General features: G+C 36.7%; 1 protein-coding gene across 1 annotated transcript; it reads left to right on the top strand.

Moving 5' to 3' along the window:
* Positions 1-249: 249 nt before the first annotated feature.
* Positions 250-22,719, top strand: ern2 (endoplasmic reticulum to nucleus signaling 2). The gene is made up of 22 exons (XM_079813615.1): positions 250-639; positions 2,780-2,897; positions 3,152-3,185; positions 4,044-4,116; positions 4,206-4,278; positions 5,300-5,422; positions 6,545-6,649; positions 6,762-7,029; positions 8,008-8,086; positions 8,163-8,316; positions 8,903-9,030; positions 9,615-9,743; positions 10,703-10,922; positions 11,271-11,361; positions 12,282-12,471; positions 14,179-14,278; positions 14,463-14,662; positions 14,817-14,964; positions 18,468-18,595; positions 18,674-18,797; positions 18,947-19,014; positions 20,605-22,719. Exons 1-22 carry the CDS (start codon positions 577-579, stop codon positions 20,773-20,775), a joined length of 2,787 nt encoding a protein of 928 aa, XP_079669741.1. The 5' UTR covers positions 250-576; the 3' UTR covers positions 20,776-22,719.
* Positions 22,720-23,046: the final 327 nt, after the last annotated feature.

The raw sequence follows: 23,046 nt of genomic DNA, 5'->3' as shown, positions 1-23,046 counted from the left end.
ATAAAACATTGTTAGGTCCGATACTTAAATTGCAGCATATAAAGCGATCAATTACTTTCTTTTGCCCACTTAATAAGCAGAGAGAATATTCTATGTTGAACTTCGAAAGGAAAAGAAAAAATAGACACAACAGGGCCTGCTGTCATCAATTGTCAGGGCCAAACTGTTATTGTTCCACGTGTTTTAAAATGACATCCAGTTTTCTCGAAACTCCGCCTTTCAACTCACCGCAGCGAGACGCCATTGGTCAAACGAGCTGTCAATCAAACGAACATGGCCGTGCCTTCTAGTTTTCTACTGTATGCTGTTTGATTTGAGTGACATCACCAGTTCCGTCCCAACGCGGAAATGTGCAATATTTGTTATTTTATTACAGGATCAGTTGCCTGGCATGTCACAGACATATGCTGAACCGTAACAGTACTGTAAGTGATTGAGTATGTCGCTGTGAAGTTTTCCCGACGCTACGTGATAATGGCGTTTTGTTGGAGGAGTTTGGAGCCCGTTCGACCTTAGTGTATATTTACTGACACAGACCGAGAACACGCCGCAACTTTAACCAGATTCAGGGAGAGAATGATGGACTGGAGGCAGATGATGCTGCTGCTCTTGCTCAGCTTCGCAGGAATCGTGTCACAGGTAAAAACGGGGGGAATAAATCTCATGTTTACCACTTTATGTTGCTGGTCACCATAGGGAATGCAAGAGGACAGTGATATGTGTTGATCTATATTTGGATACGCAGAGGAGGGGTAGTACTGGGGGTTCCCGGAATGATAATTAAAAATAATAAACAAATACATCAGAATTAGAAAGAACGTATTATTATTATCATTATAGTCATACAATTATTATTATTATTGTTATCAATAATAATAATAATAATAATATTAATATTAATAATGAAATGTGTGTCAGATTAATTTAGGCGAATCGCTTCATTCGGACGGTTCAAACAAACCCCCTTTCTCTTTATTATCACTCAAAAACCTCCATAGAAGTCCTGCGCTGTCTTTTAATACTCATTTTGTAATGATATTGTTGTTTTTTATAGTTATGTTTTCGAGTAGGTTGCATCTAATACGTACGAACAATATTCGCTGTAACTAATGGCATTTTTGCAGAAATGTGAATTTTGTAATGGTATTGATATATAATATTAAATTAAAAGTAAAATATTTTTTTCCCTGAACAAATCATTCCGACCAATTGAGTGATTTACAAACGATTCCTGAATCGTTTCGTTCGGATCATTGAAAATAATCAGTTCAGAGGATTGAATGAGTGAGTGAATCGGACATCATTGTGTACGTGATCCATTCCAAGCAATAAGGCTGGAAGAAGTTGGAAACACACCATAGTAATTGAGTTTTTTTTAAGCTCATTTCTGTTTGTGTTCTTACAATAGTGTCATATAACCCGAACCTGAGCACGAGACCTGCATGGGAGCGCGCTTAATAGGCTTGTACTGGAGAGCTCGCGCAATTCATTATGCATTGTTCCCAGAGCGGGTGCATGTGTTATAACAAGAGTTACTATCATCCGTGGAAAAAAGAGTGTTCAGTGTTAAGTTAGGTGGTGATGTATGATCATTTATGTTAAGCACTTACTGGCCCATGTGTTGTTTGAAGGCTTCAGTCTGAATAAATATCACTGTTTTTCTGCCTAAATGTAAAATATTCCCTCAAATACATAATGATTATAGGCATTAATGAAATACCAGCTTAATAATGTCCTCCTAAAAGTAAATGTGATACCTTTTATACTGGTGTATTTTGGTGGAGCAAGTTTTTCCAACGCTTTTGTAAGTTCTACAGTCATCTAATAGGCCTACATTACAGGGTGGACCCAGCTAACAAAAATATGTTCTAAGAATGTTTTGCTAACTTTCCCGATTAAGTTATGAAAACATTATATATGCATGTTCTCTGAATGTTGAAAAGATCCAGTTTTTCCTTTGTTAAACAAACGTTAAGGGAACATTCAATTTGATAATTTTGCAAACATAATGAGAATGTAACTTTTACATGTTCTCTGAACATTCAGAAAACAAGCAGTAACCTGTATATATATATATATATATATATATATATATATATATATATATATATATATATATATATATATATATATATATATATATATATATATATATATATATATATTAATGTTAAACGAACATCCAACTAAAATGTTTCAGGATGTTAAATTAAGACGAGATAACTTTGAACAAATGTTCTACAAACATTACTGGAAGAATGTTTGTGGGGTCAGTCAGATAGATTTTTTACTATAATGAACTGAATATGTGGGAAGGTTAAAGAAATGATGTTATTCAGAGCCAGGGCAAAAAAAGGGAATACAAGATGTAAAGTTTAGTGAAATTGACTCTTTCCTTGTCCACACTTTCTCAGCTGTATAATGTTAGGCAGTTTTTGGTAAATATAGGAGTGGCGTTAACGACTATGAAGAAGGATATCCTGGTTAAAGCCGTTGTCTGTTAACCGTGCTCTCTAACACAAACACACACAGACCTATGAGGACATCTTATAGACTCAATGGTTTACTTAAATAATGACATTCATTCTTCCTCTAACTCTTACAGACTTGTTGACATTGATTTTAATAGTCTTAGCAAGTAGCCAAACCTGTACACAAGCGCACGCACACACTCACTCTTAAGAGAACACACATTATGGGTATTTCTGGCTACATATCAGGTAGCATTTAGTTTTAAATAGTCTGATATCTGCAGGTGTTTTACTGGTTTCTCTTTCAGTGTGAGGGAGGAAGTTCAGTCTCACTCCCTGAGTCTCTGCTCTTTGTTTCTACACTGGATGGAAGTCTGCATGCCATCAGTAAACAGACAGGAGACATCAAATGGACACTGAAGGAAGGTGTGTGTGTGTGTGTGTGTGTGTGTGTGCGTGTGCGTGTGCGTGTGCGTGTGTGTGTGCATTATGACAAGTGATAACGGAAAGAATATGATCATGTTGTACTAGTGCTGTTTTGTAGCAAGTGTTTAAAGTAAACAGCATTTTGTGGTTACAAACATGATATATTTGATATTTTTAAAAGTAGTGTAAATTAATATTTGCCAAACAACTTCCATAACCATTTAATCCTCTCTCTCTCTCTCTCTCTCTCCTAGATCCCATCATACAGGTTCCTACATATTTCCAAGAGTAAGTGTTTAACAGATTCACAAACAAAATGAACATACACTACCATTCAAAAGTTTGGAGTCTGTAAGATTCTTTAATGTTTTTGAAAAAAGTATCTTCTGCTCACCATTTATTTGATCAAAAATACAGTAAAAGCAGTGAGATATTATTAAAATTTAAATAACTGCTTTTTTATTGTAATATATTGTAAGATGTAATTTATTCATGTGATGGCAAAGCTGAATTTTCAGCATGATCCTTCAGAAATTATTTGAATATGCTGATTTATTGCAGTTGAAAACAGTTGTGCTGCTTAATATTTCTGTGGAAACTAACCAAAAAATGTTTCCCCTAGGATTTTTTAATTAATAGAAAGTTCAAAAGAACAGCATTTATTTAAAATAGAGATCTTTTGTAACATTGTAAATGTCTTTGCTGTCATTTTTTTATTGATTTAATGTGTTGAATAAAAGTATAGATACAGACAAAAAATGAAACATCTCACTGACCCCAAATGCTTGAATGGTAGTGTGTGTGCATGTGTTTGTGGTTGTTAAAATCCAGATTAAATCAAAACTGATCCTGATTACTTTCTTATTGCTTGTTCTTGGTCTTGTGAATAATTTTTTGTCTTTGTAGTCTTTCATCAAATTGTAATACGTTTTTCTGAAACAACAGTCCTTTACCAATGACATTGCTTCTTAAGCCATGCAGGCTATTGGATAATGTTACCAATAGCCAAGTACCATTTTGTGAATTGCTTTAAAAAAAATCTTCAGATATCAGTATTTCTTCAGTATTCAGATCTGCCTCCATTCTGGTCTGTAATGCTCACTTTTTACGAACCAATTTGTATTCTGTATTTTTGTAATCTTGTAGGCCAGGCTTTTTACCGGATCCCAATGATGGCAGTCTGTATGTTCTAGGAGGCAAGCGCAAAGAGGGTCTGATGGTGAGTGTCACGGGCAGGGCTGCGAATGTGTTCGTCTGAGACTGTGAGACAGTTAAAACTCATGTCATTTATATGAATGTTCTCTGCAGAAACTCCCGTTCACTATTCCAGAACTGGTCCAGTCTTCTCCCTGCAGGAGCTCCGATGGAGTGCTCTACACGGGTAACGTCATACATGTTTGTTTATTTGCAATGTTTTATGGTGAAATCAGTGTTTGATATCTGTAGTGAAGAATTCCCATGGTCATATAAAAATAAACGAAAAATAACAAAAAAATAAATTCATGAAAATGAATAAAAGCTTAAGGGCCTATCATACACCCGGCGCAAAGTGGTGCCAGACGCAAGTGTTTTTTGCTAATTTCAACCCAACGCAGTTATCATTTTCACGTCCAGCGCCACATTGTTTAAATAGCAAATGCATCTGCGCCCATGGGCGTGCTGGTCTGAAAACGAGGTGTATTCAGGCGCATAATTGTTGACGCCATGCTATTTTGAGGCAACTGAAAACGGCTGCGCCATTGACCAACAAAAACCTGGTCTAAAGTCAATAGCGCAGTATTTTTTGTGTTATTTAAAGGGCGCGTTAGCAATATCTGCCTATAGGCGGGTGCACAACGCATGTACCCTCATCTTATTACACACACAGGGACGTGCATCAGCACACAAATATTAAAATTAAAAATATTCCTCTCTAGAGAAGTGTTCAGTTTTTCACCTCACAAATTTCCTCATGTAAATAACGAATCCGCCATGGTGTAAGCGCAACTGGCTTTTAAAGGGAATGGGAGATAAGACTCTGATTGGTTTATTACACACATTACGCCCAAAACACACTCATGACCCATTAAGAGACTAGGTACATCGCTTTTAGACCATGCGCCTGGTGCTCCGACCATTTTTCCCGTCATTAAACTAGCAAAAGTGGATTCAGACACGCCCTAAGTGCACTTGCGCCATGCGCTTCAGACAATACGCTCAGATCGTTAAAATAGAGCCCAAAAAGTCACAGACATACTTTTAGTTTTTCTGAGCAACTTAATAGGCTGGTTTAGTTTTTTGTGAGTGTTTGCATAGACATGATAACATTAAGAGGTGTGGGAATCACATTTAGAAAATGTGAAACGTGTGAAAATCTGCTTACCCTTGTGTAATTTCATTTATTGTACTGTGTTCATTCCCAGGTAAAAAACAGGACACTTGGTTTGTGGTTGATCCTCAGACAGGTGAAAAACAGACGAGTCTGAGCACCTCCTCCTCAGACTCCATTTGCCCCTCTGCCCCTCTGCTGTACATTGGTCGCACAGGTCTGAACACACATACATACACCTTGTCTTATAACTCCACACACTCATGCCTGTCTATGTGTGTCCCTTGGCACATCAGATTCCTCTATATACACCCTGAGTCATTCTGGCACTGCACACATACAGTATTTTTAAAGATACTGTATATATATATATATATATATATATATATATATATATATATATATATATATATATATATATATATATATATATATATATATATATATATATATATATATATATATATATACTGCATTGCAACACCCTGGCAACCACCAAGGACAGCCTAACATAATGGTGGCAAGTTTTGCACGACAAACTGTAAAAATTTACTGACATCTTGAAATTTTCACAGATATAGTTGCAATGCATTCTAGTTGCAATGTAACATTAATGTTTTTGAAAGAAGTCTCTTATGCTCACCAAGGAGGGTTTTTTTAAATAAAAAATACAGTAAAAAACATTCTTTACTGATTCATTTTTTTCTTAAATACTTTTATTCAACAATGATGCATTACATTGATTAAAGGTGACTGAAGACAAAAGTATTAGAATAAAAATATTAACATATTAAAAAATTATTTGGCAGCACAGTTGTTTTCAACATTGATAACAATAAGAAATGTTTCTTGAGCAGAAAATCAGCATATTAGAATGATTTCTGAAAGATCATCTGACACTGAAGACTGGAGTAATAATGCTGAAAATTCAGCTTTGTATCACAGGAATAAATTATATTTTAAAATGCAACCTCAACTCCTTTGGATTGTATTAGAGCCATCAAAATCAAAATTTGTTTATATTTATAAAATACAATCAAGTTGGTCAATGAAAACATTGTAAATGTTTTCTTTGTACTTTTGTGAGTTAAATAAAGATTTAAAATAATTAACAAATCATAGATTCTTGATTTTATTGCTTTATAAAAATGTCCCGACTTTTTTGGAAACGAGGTTGTATATTAAAATAGAAAATAATATTTCACAATATTACTGTTTTACTGTATTTTTAATTTAAAAAAATGCAGCCTCAGTGAGCATTAGAGACGTCTTTGAAAAACATAAAAATTATCTTACTGACCCAAACTCACGTGTCGCATGTATACACATATGTCTGCAGAATATATGATCACAATGTATGATACGAAGACTCAGGAACTCCGCTGGAATGCCACCTACAATGACTACTCCGCTCCTCTCTATGATGACAAAAAATATGAATACAGTAGGTTCCTCACCACGCATGCACGGATTTTATGAGCGAATCTTTTGGATTTGTGAGTATATTAGGTTTGTTTTTCGATTTCATCATGGTTGTGTTTGTCTGTGTATCACAGAGATGTCACACTTTGCATCCAGTGGGGACGGTCTGGTGGTTACGGTGGATCGGGACTCTGGTGAGGTCTTGTGGATGCAGAAGTTTGATTCTCCAGTGGCAGGGTTCTACTTATGGAGTCAGGACAGTCTGCGGCGAGCTCCTCACCTGACAGTTGCAACAGAAACCCTGCGTTACCTGACCTTCACCGCAGAAAACACACAGTCCCAGACCATGAAGTGGGCCTACCAGTTCACAAAGGAGAACCACAGCACAAAGACTCAGCTAGTGTAAGACAATCTTGCAATAGTTTTTTTAAAACCCAATTATTTATAGGGATAGTTCACACAGAAATACAATTGTATCATCATTTACTCGCCAAACCTGTATGACTTTCTTTGTTCCATGTAACTGATCAAGGCAATAGAGTGGTACAGGTTCACTTAAAAATTCAAAAAGAAACATAACCTGACTATACTTTGATGTTTTGTTTTACAGCGTAAATTACACACACACATAGCAAAAACACGAATTTTGAAGCATTTATGTTCATTTTTGAAAACAAGTTTTTTTTTTATAAGTTATAAGATAAGACAGCTTATGGTGTGAGTGTGTGCGATGTGCGTTGTAGAACATCGTCACGTTATGTTTACCACAGGCTTTATTTTACTGATAAACTGAAAAACCACATTATAAAACCCCACAGGAAAAACTTGCGGTTATGGAGATATTGATGAAGCACGCTCAAAGCGGTTGACCAATGAAAACTGGTCACACTGGTCCAGCCGACCATACGAGCACATTGTGCTTTTTTTGGTTGGAGGGGCTCTATAGAGATAGGAACTAAACAGAGCATTACTCACTGACTGAGGCCCTGTCCCAAATGGAACGCTAAGCCCTCATGGTCTTCCCCTCAGTACGCACTTTCGTGACGTAATGCCGCTTATTGGCTGCAAATGGGCGCTAGCGAGCACCCTTCTGAAAACTAAAATGACAAATGGGAAACTCTACGGTCTTGTGGACTTAACAGACACGCCAATCGGTGGTCATTGTATGTCCACAAGTGCTCATAAAGTGCACCATTTGGGACAGGCCCTGGGAAGAGAGATGGTGCAACAATGTAAAATATGTGTTTTTTGTGTTTTATTATGTTTTTTTAAATGAAAGCCTATTCTAGTAGACCCCAAAAACTAAATCAAGACTCTAAAAAAGGGCATAACAGGTCCCCTTTAATGTAATTATGTATTTGTTTGTGCATATTTTGATAGCCCCACTCTTTATGTTGGCAAGACGGACTCTCATCTATATGCTTCTACCTCCCTTGTGCATAAAGGTGTTGCAATAGTGGTAAGTTCAGCTAATCATTTTTCAAAACCAATAGTTCAACTTCCTTCTGATTAACCTTATTCTTTTCCCATGGAAGCCAAAAGGTCTCACTCTTGCACGCATTGAGGGGCCAATGACAGCTGGCGTCACAATGGGTAATGGACGGCCCGAGTGTGAGATCACACCCAGCACTGATGTAAAATATCCACCAGGAAGCAGCACCTCCCTGCAGAACCAGTGGCTGCTGATTGGTTCGGCAAACTAATACATTTGAACACACAACGTATTTATCTCTATATATGCACACACTCTCTAAATTTCACTCTACATTTTGCTCACTTACATACTTAAAAGTGTGTACTTCAAGATACATTGCATGTGCAATGCTGCAACACCCACAGGTTATGTTCTAGTTCAATAGTTTCAGGACTGAGGTTAATATTCTTACCTCTGACCCTATCCAAACATGTTTTAAAACCTTAGCTGATTATAATGTGAAGAGATGCACAGCAAAAATCATCTTACCTAAAACTGTTGTCCTAAAACAGTTTAGTTTAGGTATACCTTATGTTAAGAGGACAAAATGTCCCCACAAAGATGGCAATATCCAAAATCCTTGACCTTGTGGGATACTTTTTGGTTTTCATCACTTAAAAATCATAGTTAATTATGTTTTTCGAAAATGTAAAAATTCAGAACGTTTTTTTTTGATGGGTAGATTTAGGGGTTGGAGATGGAATAGACATAATGAATTTTATACTGTACAAACTGTATATGGAATGTCCCCATAAAACCTGAAAAATCAACCTGTGTGTGTGTGTGTGTGTGTATGAGTAGGTCACCATGAAGTCCCTCCTGTGGCTCACACCACCATGTTGAGAGATTTCCCAGAAAACCTGCAGCGCTCTGGTGATGTCATCCCACCTCGAGGTTCTGGTTCTTCTTTCCGTTCTGCCTCTCACCCAGTGAGTCCAATGCATAATTCACACTCTTAAAGGGATAGTTCACTTAAAAATAAAAATATGTCATTTATTCAACATGAACAGTTATGTTAGTGTGTGCATTGTTATTTATTTTGTGAAAAACACAATATTTTGTATAATATGTACAGTGCAATGTCCAGAAGAAGTTCAAAAAGTACAAATTAAAATTACCATAAAAGTAATATATGTAACTATATTCCAAGTTTTTTTAAGCCATATGATAGCTTTGGAGGAATATAATTTTTAAGTTATTATAATATTTTACGTTATTATTAGCATACAATCTTACATAGTACTTATACCTTTATATTGTGATTTGATTGTTTATAATGGCTATTTCCATGTAGCAAACTATGCTGTGAATAATGAGGTATTTAGCTAAAGGGGGGATTAACATGAATGTTGAGCTGTACATTCTTAAATGAAACTGTGAAATAAACTGAAATTCAGATGACGGTGTCTATAGCAATTTAATAAGTGGTTGTAGGCCGTTGAAAATCTCATGCATGATGAAATTGCAAGCATTCTGAACAGCCAAGCACAAACTTGTCATCTTTTGTTTACAGTTGCCACCAGTAACAAAGCACAGCTCTTCCCCCGTTTTGCCAGACTCCTTGACCTCTGACCCCATGACCGTGCTGGTGGTGACACTGGTGCTGGGAGCATGGATTGCCTTCCTGCTAACAAATAAAAGGGTGAGTAATAGATTTACAAAGTGTATTTTGAATTAACTGGTATATCAGTATCAGTGTTACCTTCTAAAGTTAATGAATATATAATTGATTCATCATTAGTGGTGACACCACCTATACACCTACATATATAAATATACATATACACTCACCTAAATGATTATTAGGAACACCATACTAATACTGTGTTTGACCCCGTTTCGCCTTCAGAACTGCCTTAATTCTACGTGGCATTGATTCAACAAGGTGCTGAAAGCATTCTTTAGAAATGTTGGCCCATATTGATAGGATAGCATCTTGCAGTTGATGGAGATTTGTGGGATGCACATCCAGGGCACGAAGCTCCCGTTCCACCACATCCCAAAGATGCTCTATTGGGTTGAGATCTGGTGACTGTGGGGGCCATTTTAGTCCAGTGAACTCATTGTCATGTTCAAGAAACCAATTTGAAATGATTCGAGCTTTGTGACATGGTGCATTATCCTGCTGGAAGTAGCCATCAATTAAAAGTTGTTATATATTTTGAAGCCTAATACATGTAAACATTTCAAAAATGTAACTTTCAATTTATAATTAATGTTTAAAATTGGGAGGGAAAAAAATATTTTTCATTGAGACATCAGTAGCAGTATTAGTATCGGTGATACTGGCCTTCATTCATAAAAAGATGCCATTAGTCAAGTATTTAAAATATACTTTAAAAAAAAAACTCTCCAATAATTTAGAGATTAAATACTTTAAAATGTTCTAAAACGTATACAAATGTAAGTGTTTTAATGGATATTAATCGCGATTAATCAAGTAAAAAAATTTAATTGATTGACAGCAGTAATATATATATATATATATATATATATATATATATATATATATATATATATATATATATATATATATATATATATATAAGCAATTGTACTTAAAAAATTGTAAAAATTGTTTGTTGTTCTCTTATCAAACAGCCTGTCAAAATATCCCAGCGGTCTGACGAGCCAGTGGATTCCAACCTTCTGCTCGGGATGACCAATCAGAGCACTCCCACAGAATCCAACACTCCATCCTCAACATCATCCTACTACAACAACAGCAACTCAGAGAAGACTAGTTCTGTTGCATCCAATCAAACACGGCCATTCTCAAGCAAAGACTCCGCCCCAATAACAACATCCAGCCAATCACAGAGTATGGAATCTATTCTGCTGAGTCTCATTAATGAAACACAAAAACTAATTTCTGTGTAAATACAATTAAATCCAAGAAGTAAAGCTATCCTTTATTAAATTGTTTGGGATTTTACAAATAATTTACACAAAAAAATTGTTCTGCTTGTATTTCGTGAATGAGGCCCATTGTTATTTCTATTTATCTAAATAAGCAGTTTATTTAATTTACAAACCTATATATTATTCACTATAATGCTAATTTGAGTTAATTGTGTGTTTTTAAAGTGAGTAACTAATGTCAGATGTATAATTTCTTAGCTCTTTCCCCAGTGCATAGCATTGTTATTTATGTGTTCATATTTTTCAGATGAACAACATGACGTTGTGGAAGTTGGTAAAATCTCTTTCAGTCCTGCTGAGGTGTTGGGCCATGGGACGGCGGGAACCTTTGTGTTCCGGTGGGTTTTCATGGATTGTGATGCTAGTTTGCTTATACTGTGTTGTGAAGGTAAAGTTTAACTTCGGCAATTTTCAACCCGCTTTGTATTGTCACAATGTCGGTTGTATATGTAAATGAATGAACAATGTTTACTCGTTCTCCATGTTACCTGGGCAGAGAAATTCATGTTTATGTGTTAGCAAAAGTCAGTCAGATGAAGCAAAATGCATCATCCAGAGGACATTTGACAGCTCAAGAGCTTCCGTGAAAACTACAGATTATACTTCCGCATTTTTGTTTCCCACCAGTCGGATCGGCAGAGGGTTGTTAACAGAACAGTTATTGTAAGGGTAGGTTTATCACTGAAATTTGTATCGTACTTCGCCTACTCCATAAACAGCATTATGGTAAAAAATGGAACACTAATGGCAACAGTTTTCTTACCTGTACGCGACTGTTTTGTTTCAGGCGGAAATTTCCCCCTCCTTTTGGCCTGTGTTCATGGTCATCCAGTTTGAAATGTTGACCACAAACATATTACAACCGTATTTACGATTCTTTTTGGCCTTTAGCCACTGCCTACAACGCTCTGGATCCTTCACTGGAAACCGAAAGTAACTCACTCCCGCAAAACATTTACTCTTTGAATTCTTGCACCCAGGAACAATACAATTGGACACCATTATAAAGTTTGCCTAGAAGTATTTCCTACTAAAGCAAGGCAGACAGCATTTGACTAGAAGACTGGTTTTCTCTAGTCGGGTAGCATCGTTTTAAAAATTAAATTAAAAATACAATTCTATTGCATAGGCAGCCACGTTTTATTGAAAGCAGTGAAGTGCCCCTTTAAGGTTTTGTAATTGAGCATTTTGGTGTTGTTCACTGGTTTGGTTGGATGGTTGTTTTTTTACCATAATTTCACTGGTTTTGTGCACACAGGGGTCATTTTGATGGTCGGCGTGTGGCAGTAAAGCGTATCCTTCCGGAGTGTGTAGAGTTTGCGGAGCGAGAGGTTCAGCTCCTCCGTGAATCAGACGAGCATCCCAACGTCATCCGTTACTTCTGCACAGAGCGGGACAGACAGTTCACTTACATTGCCATAGAGCTGTGTGCCGCCACACTACAGCAGGTGTGTTTCAATGAGTGAGTGTGTGTTTGTGTGTGTTTCAATGAGTGAGTGTGTGTTTGTGGGTGTTTGTGCGTGCGTGCGTGCGTGCGTGCGTGCGTGCGTGCGTGCGTGTGTGTGTGTGCGTGCGCGCGCACGCGTGTGTGTGTGTTTTTGCATTTAGGGTTAAGCTAATTGCACAAAAAGTCACACATCATTATTAAAAGTCACACATTATTAATATACGATTAAAGTATTTATTAGTGTTTTGAATTAGCCTTTATTTTTTATTTATTTAGATTTTAAGTTTTAGTAATTTAGCTATGTGTGTTTGTCATGTTTATTTTTAGTTTTTTAAAATATTTGTATTTATCTTGATTTTATTACAGTTTTAATAATTTTAGTAATATATGTAGTAAATAATGTTTTTAAGTTTTTTCATCTAATATTTGTATTTTTTTTTCAATTAACATAATTTTTTATGATGTAAACCAATTTTTAGGTAACAATAGCCTAAATCATAAAAACTTCCTGAAAATAGGAAATAAAATTAAACTAGTAAGATTTTTTGCTTAAAATGATCTGCATATGGCAAATAAAAATGCATTTATATCAAAGACTTTAGATATACAAAGACTGCCTATCATAGGCTGTTTCCGAGAACTGACTTGTTGCCTCGCTGCCCTATCAGGCAATGACTTTGCAGGCAGCGTTTGCGCATGAAGGTTTCTTCATGAAACTGATTTCAGACAGACTTCTGAGGCAGCGTAACGGTTTAATGATACAGCAAAATAGAAAAAGCTTTGGTGAAAATTAAGCAAATATTTCATTACTACAATAGTAATTTCTAGCTAGAAATGACAGCAGGAGTGGAAAACAATCAAAAATGTACATTTACACACAAACTGACCATCAACTGCAGACACCATCTTTGTTTTTAACTCAACTGTCACAGAATGGAAAGCACAAGATTTTGAGATATATAAGACAGCAAAGGATACATCTAAGCTGCCTTCAAAAAATGATCAGGATCAGTCTCGGGAGACAGGAAGTGGAGCTAACACTGGACATGCCTTGATACCTTCCTACCTTGCAATGCATCCTCTGAAGGCAGCAGTTTTAAGCTTTCGGACGCAGCCACATTAATAAGAATGGCATTAAAGCACAATATGGCGGAATAAGTCCACCCTTCTAAATAAACCAGCCAATCGGCAATTGGTTTCATTGCGTCACTGCAGCTGCCTTTAGAAACTCAGGTTTCTATAAAAACAATCAGTGTTCTTTTTCAAAAAATACGTCATGATTTGAGCGTTTAGAAACAAAATTTATGAGACCGTTTTTGTCAGATTTCATTGGTGATTTCAAATATGAAATTTAATGGTAAGCTTAGTGAAGAGAATTTAGAGAATTTTAATTTGAGAATATTATGTTTCTCCATTCAGAGGGGAATATGCATGACTGACATGGCTGTCCAAGAGATGTTTCAAAGATGGTCGCCTAGTGAAATGACTTGCCTTAAAGGGACTTATATTCAAGATGCGTTCTCTGACAAATATAAAAAATGCTTCATTTTAAAAGACGGGTTAAGGATAAAGAAAAAAAATTCTAACTGTATAATCACATTTTCAGTATTCAGTTTTGTCTGTATAATCAACTGTATTTTCAGCTGTATAATCACAACAGATCTGTTTCCATGCACTCTGATTTGTGTTTTTCGGTTTTTGTATGTAGTATGTGGAAGACCCAAGCTGTCCTTACTTAAACCTGAACCCAGTGTCTCTGCTGGACCAGACGATGTGTGGCCTCACTCACCTTCACTCCCTCAACATCGGTGAGTCACTGTTGTCATAGCAATAATTCCAACGATAACTTCCTTCCTGTAAAACATAAAAATGCATTATAGTTGCAGATGCTAGTATTGCATTGCACTGATGTTTATTAAATGAGTAACTGGATGGTGACGGCATATATGCAACCCACTGTCACTTGTAATTACGTGACCCTCTCGTACTCAGTTCACAGGGATTTAAAGCCACGGAATATTTTGCTCTCCCTCCCGGGGGCATTGGGTCGAGTCCGGGCGGTGATCTCAGATTTCGGCTTGTGTAAGAAGCTTCCAGATGGTCGCCATAGTTTCAGCCTACGCTCTGGAATACCAGGAACCGAAGGCTGGATTGCCCCTGAATTACTCATAAATGCACCAAAAGGGAACCCTGTACGACTTCCATACAAAACACATGCGTCACACGTTGAGTTTAAAAAACTGATACTGTGGTGGACTGAATTTTAAAAACTTAATAAGATATATTCAAATATTTCATTGGAATTCATTACATTGTTTCTTATTGCCTCTATTTTTATCTCTACAGACGAGTGCAGTGGACATATTTTCTGCCGGATGTGTGTTTTATTATGTGACATCCAAAGGACAGCATCCGTTTGGTGACACTCTGCGGCGTCAATCTAATATCCTCACTGGAGTCTATAACCTCGACCACTTTATGGAGGATATACATGGTTTGTGTGCATGCTTTAATGTGCTTGTATTCTCTCTTTTTCAGTGTCCAGCTTTGTTTAGAAATTCTTATAAATGTATTGCCATAAATGTCACACAAAAAGTCCCATCAGAAGAAAAGATTTGTTTGTAGGGTTGTTTTTTCTAAAATCGACTGAACAAATGGCCAATTAATTTGGTAATTTTGAAATGATTGGCAACAACTAATAACTGTTTTTGGCTGATTAAGAAGTGTCTTTTAAAGGGGACCTATTATGCCCTTTTTGAAAGTCTTGATTTTGTTTTTGGCGTCTACTAGAATAGGCTTTCATTCTTTTTTGCATGCATGATTTTCCCACATTTTACGTTGTTTGAAGCACTTCACATCCCAGTCTTTCAGTAACGCTTGGTGCATATCTCATACAACAACGTAACTCGCTACTCAACTACCATAGTATGATGCATCGTTGAAGAAATCAACAAGCTAGTCGCGACGAAACCATATTGTCGCATTGTTGAAGAATTCAACTAGCTAGTCGCGGCGAAACCATATTGTCGCATCGTTGAAGAAATCAACAAGTTAGTCGCAACAAAACCATATTGTCGCATCGTTGAAGAATTCAACAAGCTAGTCACGACGAAACCATATTGTCTCATTGTTGAAGAATTCAACAAGTTAGTCGCGACGAAACCATATTGTCGCATCGTTGAAGAATTCAACAAGCTAGTCACGACGAAACCATATTGTCTCATCGTTGAAGAAATCAACAAGTTAGTCGCGACGAAACCATATTGTCGCATCGTTGAAGAAATCAACAAGTTAGTCGCAACAAAACCATATTGTCGCATCGTTGAAGAATTCAACAAGCTAGTCACGACGAAACCATATTGTCTCATCGTTGAAGAAATCAACAAGTTAGTCGCGACGAAACCATATTGTCGCATTGTTGAAGAATTCAACAAGCTAGTCGCAACAAAACCATATTGTCGCATCGTTGAAGAATTCAACAAGCTAGTCGCGACGAAACCATATTGTCGCATCGTTGAAGAAATCAACAAGCTAGTCGCGAAAAAAACTTTGTCACATCGTTGAAGAAATCAACAAGCTAGTCGCAACGAAACCATATTGTCGCATCGTTGAAGAAATCAACAAGCTAGTCGCGACGAAACCATATTGTCGCATCGTTGAAGAAATCAACAAGCTGGTCACGACGAAACCATATTGTCTCATCATTGAAGAATTCAACAAGCCAGTCGCGACGAAACCATATTGTCGCATCGTTGAAGAAATCAACAAGCTGGTCGCGACGAAACCATATTGTCTCATCATTGAAGAATTCAACAAGCCAGTCGCGACGAAACCATATTGTCGCATCGTTGAAGAAATCAACAAGCTGGTCGCGACGAAACCATATTGTCTCATCATTGAAGAATTCAACAAGCCAGTCGCGACGAAACCATATTGTCGCATCGTTGAAGAAATCAACAAGCTGGTCGCGACGAAACCATATTGTTGCATCGTTGAAGAAATCAACAAGTTAGTCGCGACAACCATATTGTCGCAAATTTGTCATTCAACCATGTTGGTTAATGATGTCACACATTGGTGGAGTTGTCTCAGTTATTTTGCTTTATTTCCAGATTCAATCATATGCTCGTTCTTGCATACTAGAGCACGTACACACATGCGCGCTCTTCAAAAACGGTGCTTTGAATCTCTTGACGAACTAAAAGACGTAAATGACATTTGTATGTATTCAAATTAAAAGATATAGATTGTACTGAATGTCAACTTGGTTATTTTGCTCAAGATAAGGATTTATTAAGTCCACATGTCATGCAAACAAGAAACTGGGCTTCTAACCACAAGTCGAGAGCTGTCCTTCCAACCACAACTTTACGATGCTGTTTGCGAATGTTAATTGTAACTATGGTTTCGGGAAACACCGATTCTTTGAACTTTGCTGATAACGACGGAACTTGCGACCATAGTTGGCTAACGATGCTTTCTAGATATTCATCCCTGTTTAGTTCCGGTCTCTATGAAGCCCCTCCTTCCATACACTGGTCCAGCCAACCAATCAGTCCAGCTGACCAATCAGTGTGACTCTGATTGGTCAGCTGGACCAGTGTGTTTTGATTGGTCCACCACTTCGAACGAGTTTTGGAAATATCATGCCTTTAACCGTAAAAAAGCGAGTTCACTCATTACTAATGCAAGTCAACCAGGCCTTGCCCCGTTATTGCAAATAACTTGGGCAGAAATTATTTAAATGAAGAATATTGTGACGTGTACATTCCAAAAAGAAAACTCAAGACTAAACTCAAGGCTTTTTGGGGAGTTCACAAACTGGACTTTTTTCTTTGTAACTTTGCAGAAATTGTTCATGCTCAAACAGCAACATTACAAACTAAAGAAAGTCTAAAAAAAAACTAAATAGGACCCCTTCAATAAATCAATTCTAAAATCACCCTTGTCAATGAATAATTTTGTATTTTCAAAATATTATTGATCAATTTTTTATATTTATTCATAGTTTTCAGTCACGTGACTGTCGCGGAGCCTTGGAGGGCAAAACCGCCATGGAACTGCAGCACAAGCCTGTCAAATTTACATCTTAAAACAAAAATATGTAAACAAGATGCACGTTTTGGGCACTTATGATCCATATACAGCACCTGCTGCATTATTTCAATCACTAAAAACAACAGGACGTTTTTTAAAATGCTTAACGTGAAAAACACTATAGGGTGAGTTGCACCAATAAGGATTCAATTAAGCAAAGTTTAACAGTAATCTAGGATTTGTTGATATGGGTTTTATTTTAAATCAAGTTAATTTTAAACACAGATTAATTACTCAGTAAAACCGTTAGAATTATAGAGCTGATCAAGCAGCAGGCGGAGGCTGAACTGACGACAGGCTAAAGAATCCTTATTTGTGCAACCCACCCTTAAAGTGCCGTAATGTACTAAAACAGTGATATTAAAAGATCAAATTCAGTTTACACCTTTTCGATGATGCATACTATATACAGGGCGAGCAGATGAGCCAAGAATATGAAAAACGCAACACGTTTTCTTTATAATGGGTTTCAATGGTAAAAATATGCTTAACGAGAAACCTTGTGTTGCAGAATATTAACTGTGTTCATTTGCTTTCCTGTACAAAGTATGCAACATCAATAAGGTGTATATTGAATTTGGTATTTTAATATCACTGTCTTACTGCATTAATACTGACTACAAACCTGGTAAAAAATGACTGGCGGGCAGTGGAGGATAGCCTTGTTTTGCATGTGATGTCACATGAAAACTATGAATTAGGTAAAATAAATGTTTAACTTATTTGTATGCATTGAAAAATGATGTAATTATTTACTCACCCTCATGTTGTTTATGTCCAAAAGAAGAAAGAAACTCTTACAGGTTTGGAACAACATAAGGGTGAGTAAATGATGACAGAATTTTCATTTTTGTGTGAACTATCCCTTTAATGGTTTCATGGCTGTTTTGGTGTTTGTAGAGGACGTGATTGGCAGAGATCTGATTGAGAGGATGATCAGTGCAGAACCTGAGACCCGTCCTTCAGCAGCGTCCATCCTCAAACATCCCTTCTTCTGGAGTCCAGAGAAACAACTGCAGTTTTTTCAGGTGTGTGTGTGTTTGTGTGTGTTCAGTGAAGTATGTTGAAGGGTATGGTGAGACAGTGAATTAATTCTTTGGCTATAGGATGTCAGTGATAGAATAGAGAAGGAGCCAGCAGACAGCGCTATAGTGGCCCGTCTGGAGAACTCAGGCAGGTCTGTCGTAAGAACCAACTGGAGGATGCACATCTCGGCACCACTGCAGGCTGGTAAGCACTGCTACTTAAAAGAATTTTATAAAAAATATTGAATAAAATGTGGAATGTTTTGATGTATATGAAATGAACAATGTTTCAATCCATGTTTATTCATGTCTATAAATGTGCATGTCTAATATGAATCTTTTTCCATCTGGCAGATCTTAGAAAATTTCGTACATATAAAGGAAACTCTGTGAGAGACCTACTTAGAGCAATGAGAAATAAAGTAAGTGTTTAGAACTAATGTGTTTCTACTGCATACAGAAGTCAGTAATCACAAAAAACAATTCACATTGCTCTAATTATATAATATAATATAATATATACCATTCAAAGGTTTGGGGTTGGTAAGTTTTTTTAAATGTTTTTGAAAGAAGTCTTTTATGCTCACCAAGGCTGTATTTATTGGATCAAAAATACAGTAAAAACAAAATGTGATAAGGACCTAAGCGCAAGCGGTCACAAGGAGAATCTCTCCATGATAGAAAAAATGGAAACATAAACAATGTTTATTAAAACAGGTGTGCAAAATGTGCAATAGTGTTAAAGGGATAGTTCACCCAAAAATTAAAATTCTGTCATCATTTACTCAACAAAGAAACTTTAGAACAACTTGAGGGTGAGTAAATGATGACAGCATTTTTACTTTTGGTTGAACTATCCCTTTAAAGGAGCACGCCGACTTTTTGGGACTTTATCTTATTCACCGCATCCCCCAGAGTTAGATAAGTCCATACATACCATTCTCATCTCAGTGCGTGCCATAACTCTGACGCACCCACCGCTAGCCTAGCTTAGCACAAAGACTGGAGGTAAACGGCTCCAGCTAGCCTACTGCTCAATAAGTGACAAAAAACGGCAACATTTTAATATTTACATTTACTTGTTCTGATGTGTATAGTTACATCGTGTTCTAAGACCGACTGAAGATGAAACTTTGCGGCGCTGTGTAATATCATTGCGCCGCTGCACCCATGGTATGGCAGCAAATTTCCTTGATCATTACGCAGGAATGAGAGTATAGTTCCTAGCCATATCGGTCTAGAAAATCACTACTTTTCATTTTTCTGTCGGTCTTAGAACACAATGTACCTATACACATCACAACATGTAAATTGGAAAATGTTGGCGTTTTTTGTCACTTATTGAGCAGTAGGCTAGCTGGAGCCGTTTACCTCCAGTCTTTGTGCTAAGCTAGGCTAGCGTGTGTGCGTCAGACAGAGTTATGGTACGCACAGAGATGAGAATGGGATGTATGGACTTATCTAACTCTGGGGGATACGGTGAATAAGCTAAAGTCCCAAAAAGTTGGCGTGTTCCTTTAAAGGCCCACTGATGTGTCTTGAATCGTGCAGTGTTATTCAGTGTGTTGACGTAATTTCCACTGAAACAGGAAGACTATCGAGCAGCTCCTCCCCTTTTTAAAAATAGCCAATACCATTTTGTTTATCTTCTCAGCTCAGCCAGAGCCATTGTGCTCAGTAAAGCCGCATTTCACGGCTTACGACAGCAAACGTGTAATAGATTCCCCTTTTAGACTTAATAAGTAATCATCAGTGCTGTTTCTAATGCCAGGTCTGTCTAACCGTTTCTCCTCCTAATATCCTCCATATCGCTTTAAAATACAGCAGTCTGCAGAATTCAAAGGGTCTGATATGTTTTCTGGTCTGCACCGACTCGCGCATATGATCCGCTCTGTGTTAGCCCCTATTTGCTGAATAAAAGTACTTCTTTAAAAAAATGTATACAAATCTTAATGACCCCAATCTTTTGAATAATATGATATAATAACCTCTCTTCAAATGTTTTTCAACAGAAACACCATTACCATGAACTCCCATCAGAGGTTCAGATAGCTCTCGGTGAAGTCCCTGATGGTTTTGTGGTTTATTTTACCTCCCGTTTCCCCCGGTTACTGCTTCACACACATTCAGCGCTTAGCATCTGTGCCCCTGAGAGACTGTTTCACCCATACTACCACCACTAAACATCCACAGAGACATGCTTGTTTGTTCCTACACTGGACTGGAGAGGAAAAGTAGGGTGCTTGAGGAAATGGAGACCTTGAGGACTAGACTAGACTAAATTATCGATCTACAATTTAAAACTGTGAGCACATTTTGTTGTAGGGCACTACGGACATTTTCTCCTAAACATCTCAATGAGCCTGCTGAATTTTTTATGCCTATGCTTTTATATAGAGACAGGTTTTATAGGTCAGATTAAACAAGTGAGTTTATTAATGGGCTTTTACAAAGCTGCCATTGTTTGCTGCTGGAACCAAATAGCAAAGAAATAAAAAGGCCATATTTTCTAATAAGCTGACATCAGCCAATAGATTGGCATATGTTCCACCATTTCTGTCAGTTTGTTTTATTTTAGTTCTGGATTTTAACACGCAAGATTATGGAATCTCCAGCCAACTACTTATATTCTTAATAGGTAGAATTCTGCATGGTAAAAGTATTTTTGTATTGTATTATGGTTTCTTAAAGGGATAACTCACTGCAAAATTAAAATTCTGTCATCATATTCACCCTCATGTTGTTCTAAAGTCATATGACAAAAAAGGAGAAAGTTTCAATTACAATTAATTTAATGCTTTCAAGTTTCGAAAAGGGTGAAAAGTCTAAAAATACATAAATCTTGTGCAGTATATTCCAAGTGTTCTAAAGCCAAAACAGACAGAGAGTCATTAATTAATGAGCATAAACAGAATATTCTTTTTTTTGGGTGAACTATTACTTTAGCCAGGTTACATGCTAAAAGAATGCACAAAATCCATTGATATTTGCAGATATATGAAGATCTTTGATAATTTGAGGACTAAAAACAAAAAAATATTATTTATTTTTGTGTCATATTGTACACCTAGTGTTCTGTACATGTATTTGTGTGATTCAGGTAAATTGGGACTGTTTTTTTTTTCCCTTTTGTGGTTTTAATTGCAGCTTCATGCAACATTTATGATCTTTTACAGTCTACCACACATGCAGTACCATGCAGTTTCATCCTCATGTCTCGATGTCACAGCTTTAAAACACAAATAGGGTGTCATTGAAGTATTTTTTACTGCCTGCTGTACACTAGTTTTATACTGCTAGTTTAAAAAAAACTATTATTTTTATAAATTAAGTGTTGAGGATTTTTGCCACTGGAAATATTCACCAAATGTGGAAATACTAGTGCCTTTGTTTTTCTACCAAATGTTGAGTAAATGTATGCTGTTTTACCAGACAAAACAAAAAATCTGTGCAACTACCAAGAATGGTTATACTTGATTCAGATTAATGTTGATGCAAACAGGTTTGTTTTGGATTTTCATTGCACAAAATACTGATTGTATCAGGTGGTCACACACTGTGATAATTACAAGGTACTCCAAAATATCATTATATAACCATGGTGCATGTACAAAAAACATGCTAATACCATGGTACTTTTATGTGCCATTTTACTATAGCATCTACGACAGACTATTGGCCAACTGTATGTAACTACATGAAAAAAATAATAATAATAAATTAAATATGTTTTACACTGACTTGGTGCCCTGGAAAAAACACTTTGGGCAGTGATACTCTGGTTTTTTGCTTAGTGCACAAATAAATAAACTGTACTTTTTAAGCATTTTGTTTGCATTTTTGTTTTCCTTTATCGATAATAAATCTTCAGCTCTTAACAGAACAAGAATATCCCATCTAGTCCATAATATTATGTTGTGGTATATGCTGTTAATGCTGAAAATATTTTAAATAATTTGTCAGCTTTGTGATGGCCAGCATTACTCTTAATGATAATACAGTTGATCTTGGTTACTGACAGAAGCAAATGGCAAGCTTAAAAGGAAGAGTAGACAGTAAATGTTTGTTCGTGCACTTAATGGCAATGTGAATAAACACTACTAAGAGGACAGAATTAAGTGACACTTCATAGTGGTGCAATCACCCTCATGGTCTTCACTCAAACATTGTCTTATTTGAACATGTTGTCTTGAAACATAAGCTTAGAAAGTACATATGCTTGTGGCAAAGTCATTCCTCTAATGCAGAAATATGCAATACACTATATTGCCATAAGTATTGGGACACCCCTCATACACCTAGGCATGCAGACTGCTCCTACAAACATTTGTGAAAGAATAGGTCGTGAGTTCAAGAGTGGTACTGTGATGGGTTGCCACCTGTTTAAGAAGTCCATTTGTGAAATTTCCTCACTACTAAATATTCCACAGTCAACTGTTAGTGGTATTAAAGTG

The sequence above is a fragment of the Gobio gobio genome (assembly GCF_949357685.1).
Source record: "Gobio gobio genome assembly, chromosome: 3".
Classification (NCBI taxonomy): domain Eukaryota; kingdom Metazoa; phylum Chordata; class Actinopteri; order Cypriniformes; family Gobionidae; genus Gobio; species Gobio gobio.
This window is presented reverse-complemented; position numbering and strand designations above follow the sequence as displayed.

Coding starts and splice junctions, on each gene's coding strand:
- ern2 (XM_079813615.1), top strand. CDS start 577: ATGATGGACTGGAGGCAGATGATGCTGCTGCTCTTGCTCAGCTTCGCA. Junction 8,087..8,162: donor ATAAAGGTGTTGCAATAGTG/GTAAGTTCAGCT, acceptor TTCCCATGGAAG/CCAAAAGGTCTCACTCTTGC. Junction 14,965..18,467: donor CTTTATGGAGGATATACATG/GTTTGTGTGCAT, acceptor TGGTGTTTGTAG/AGGACGTGATTGGCAGAGAT.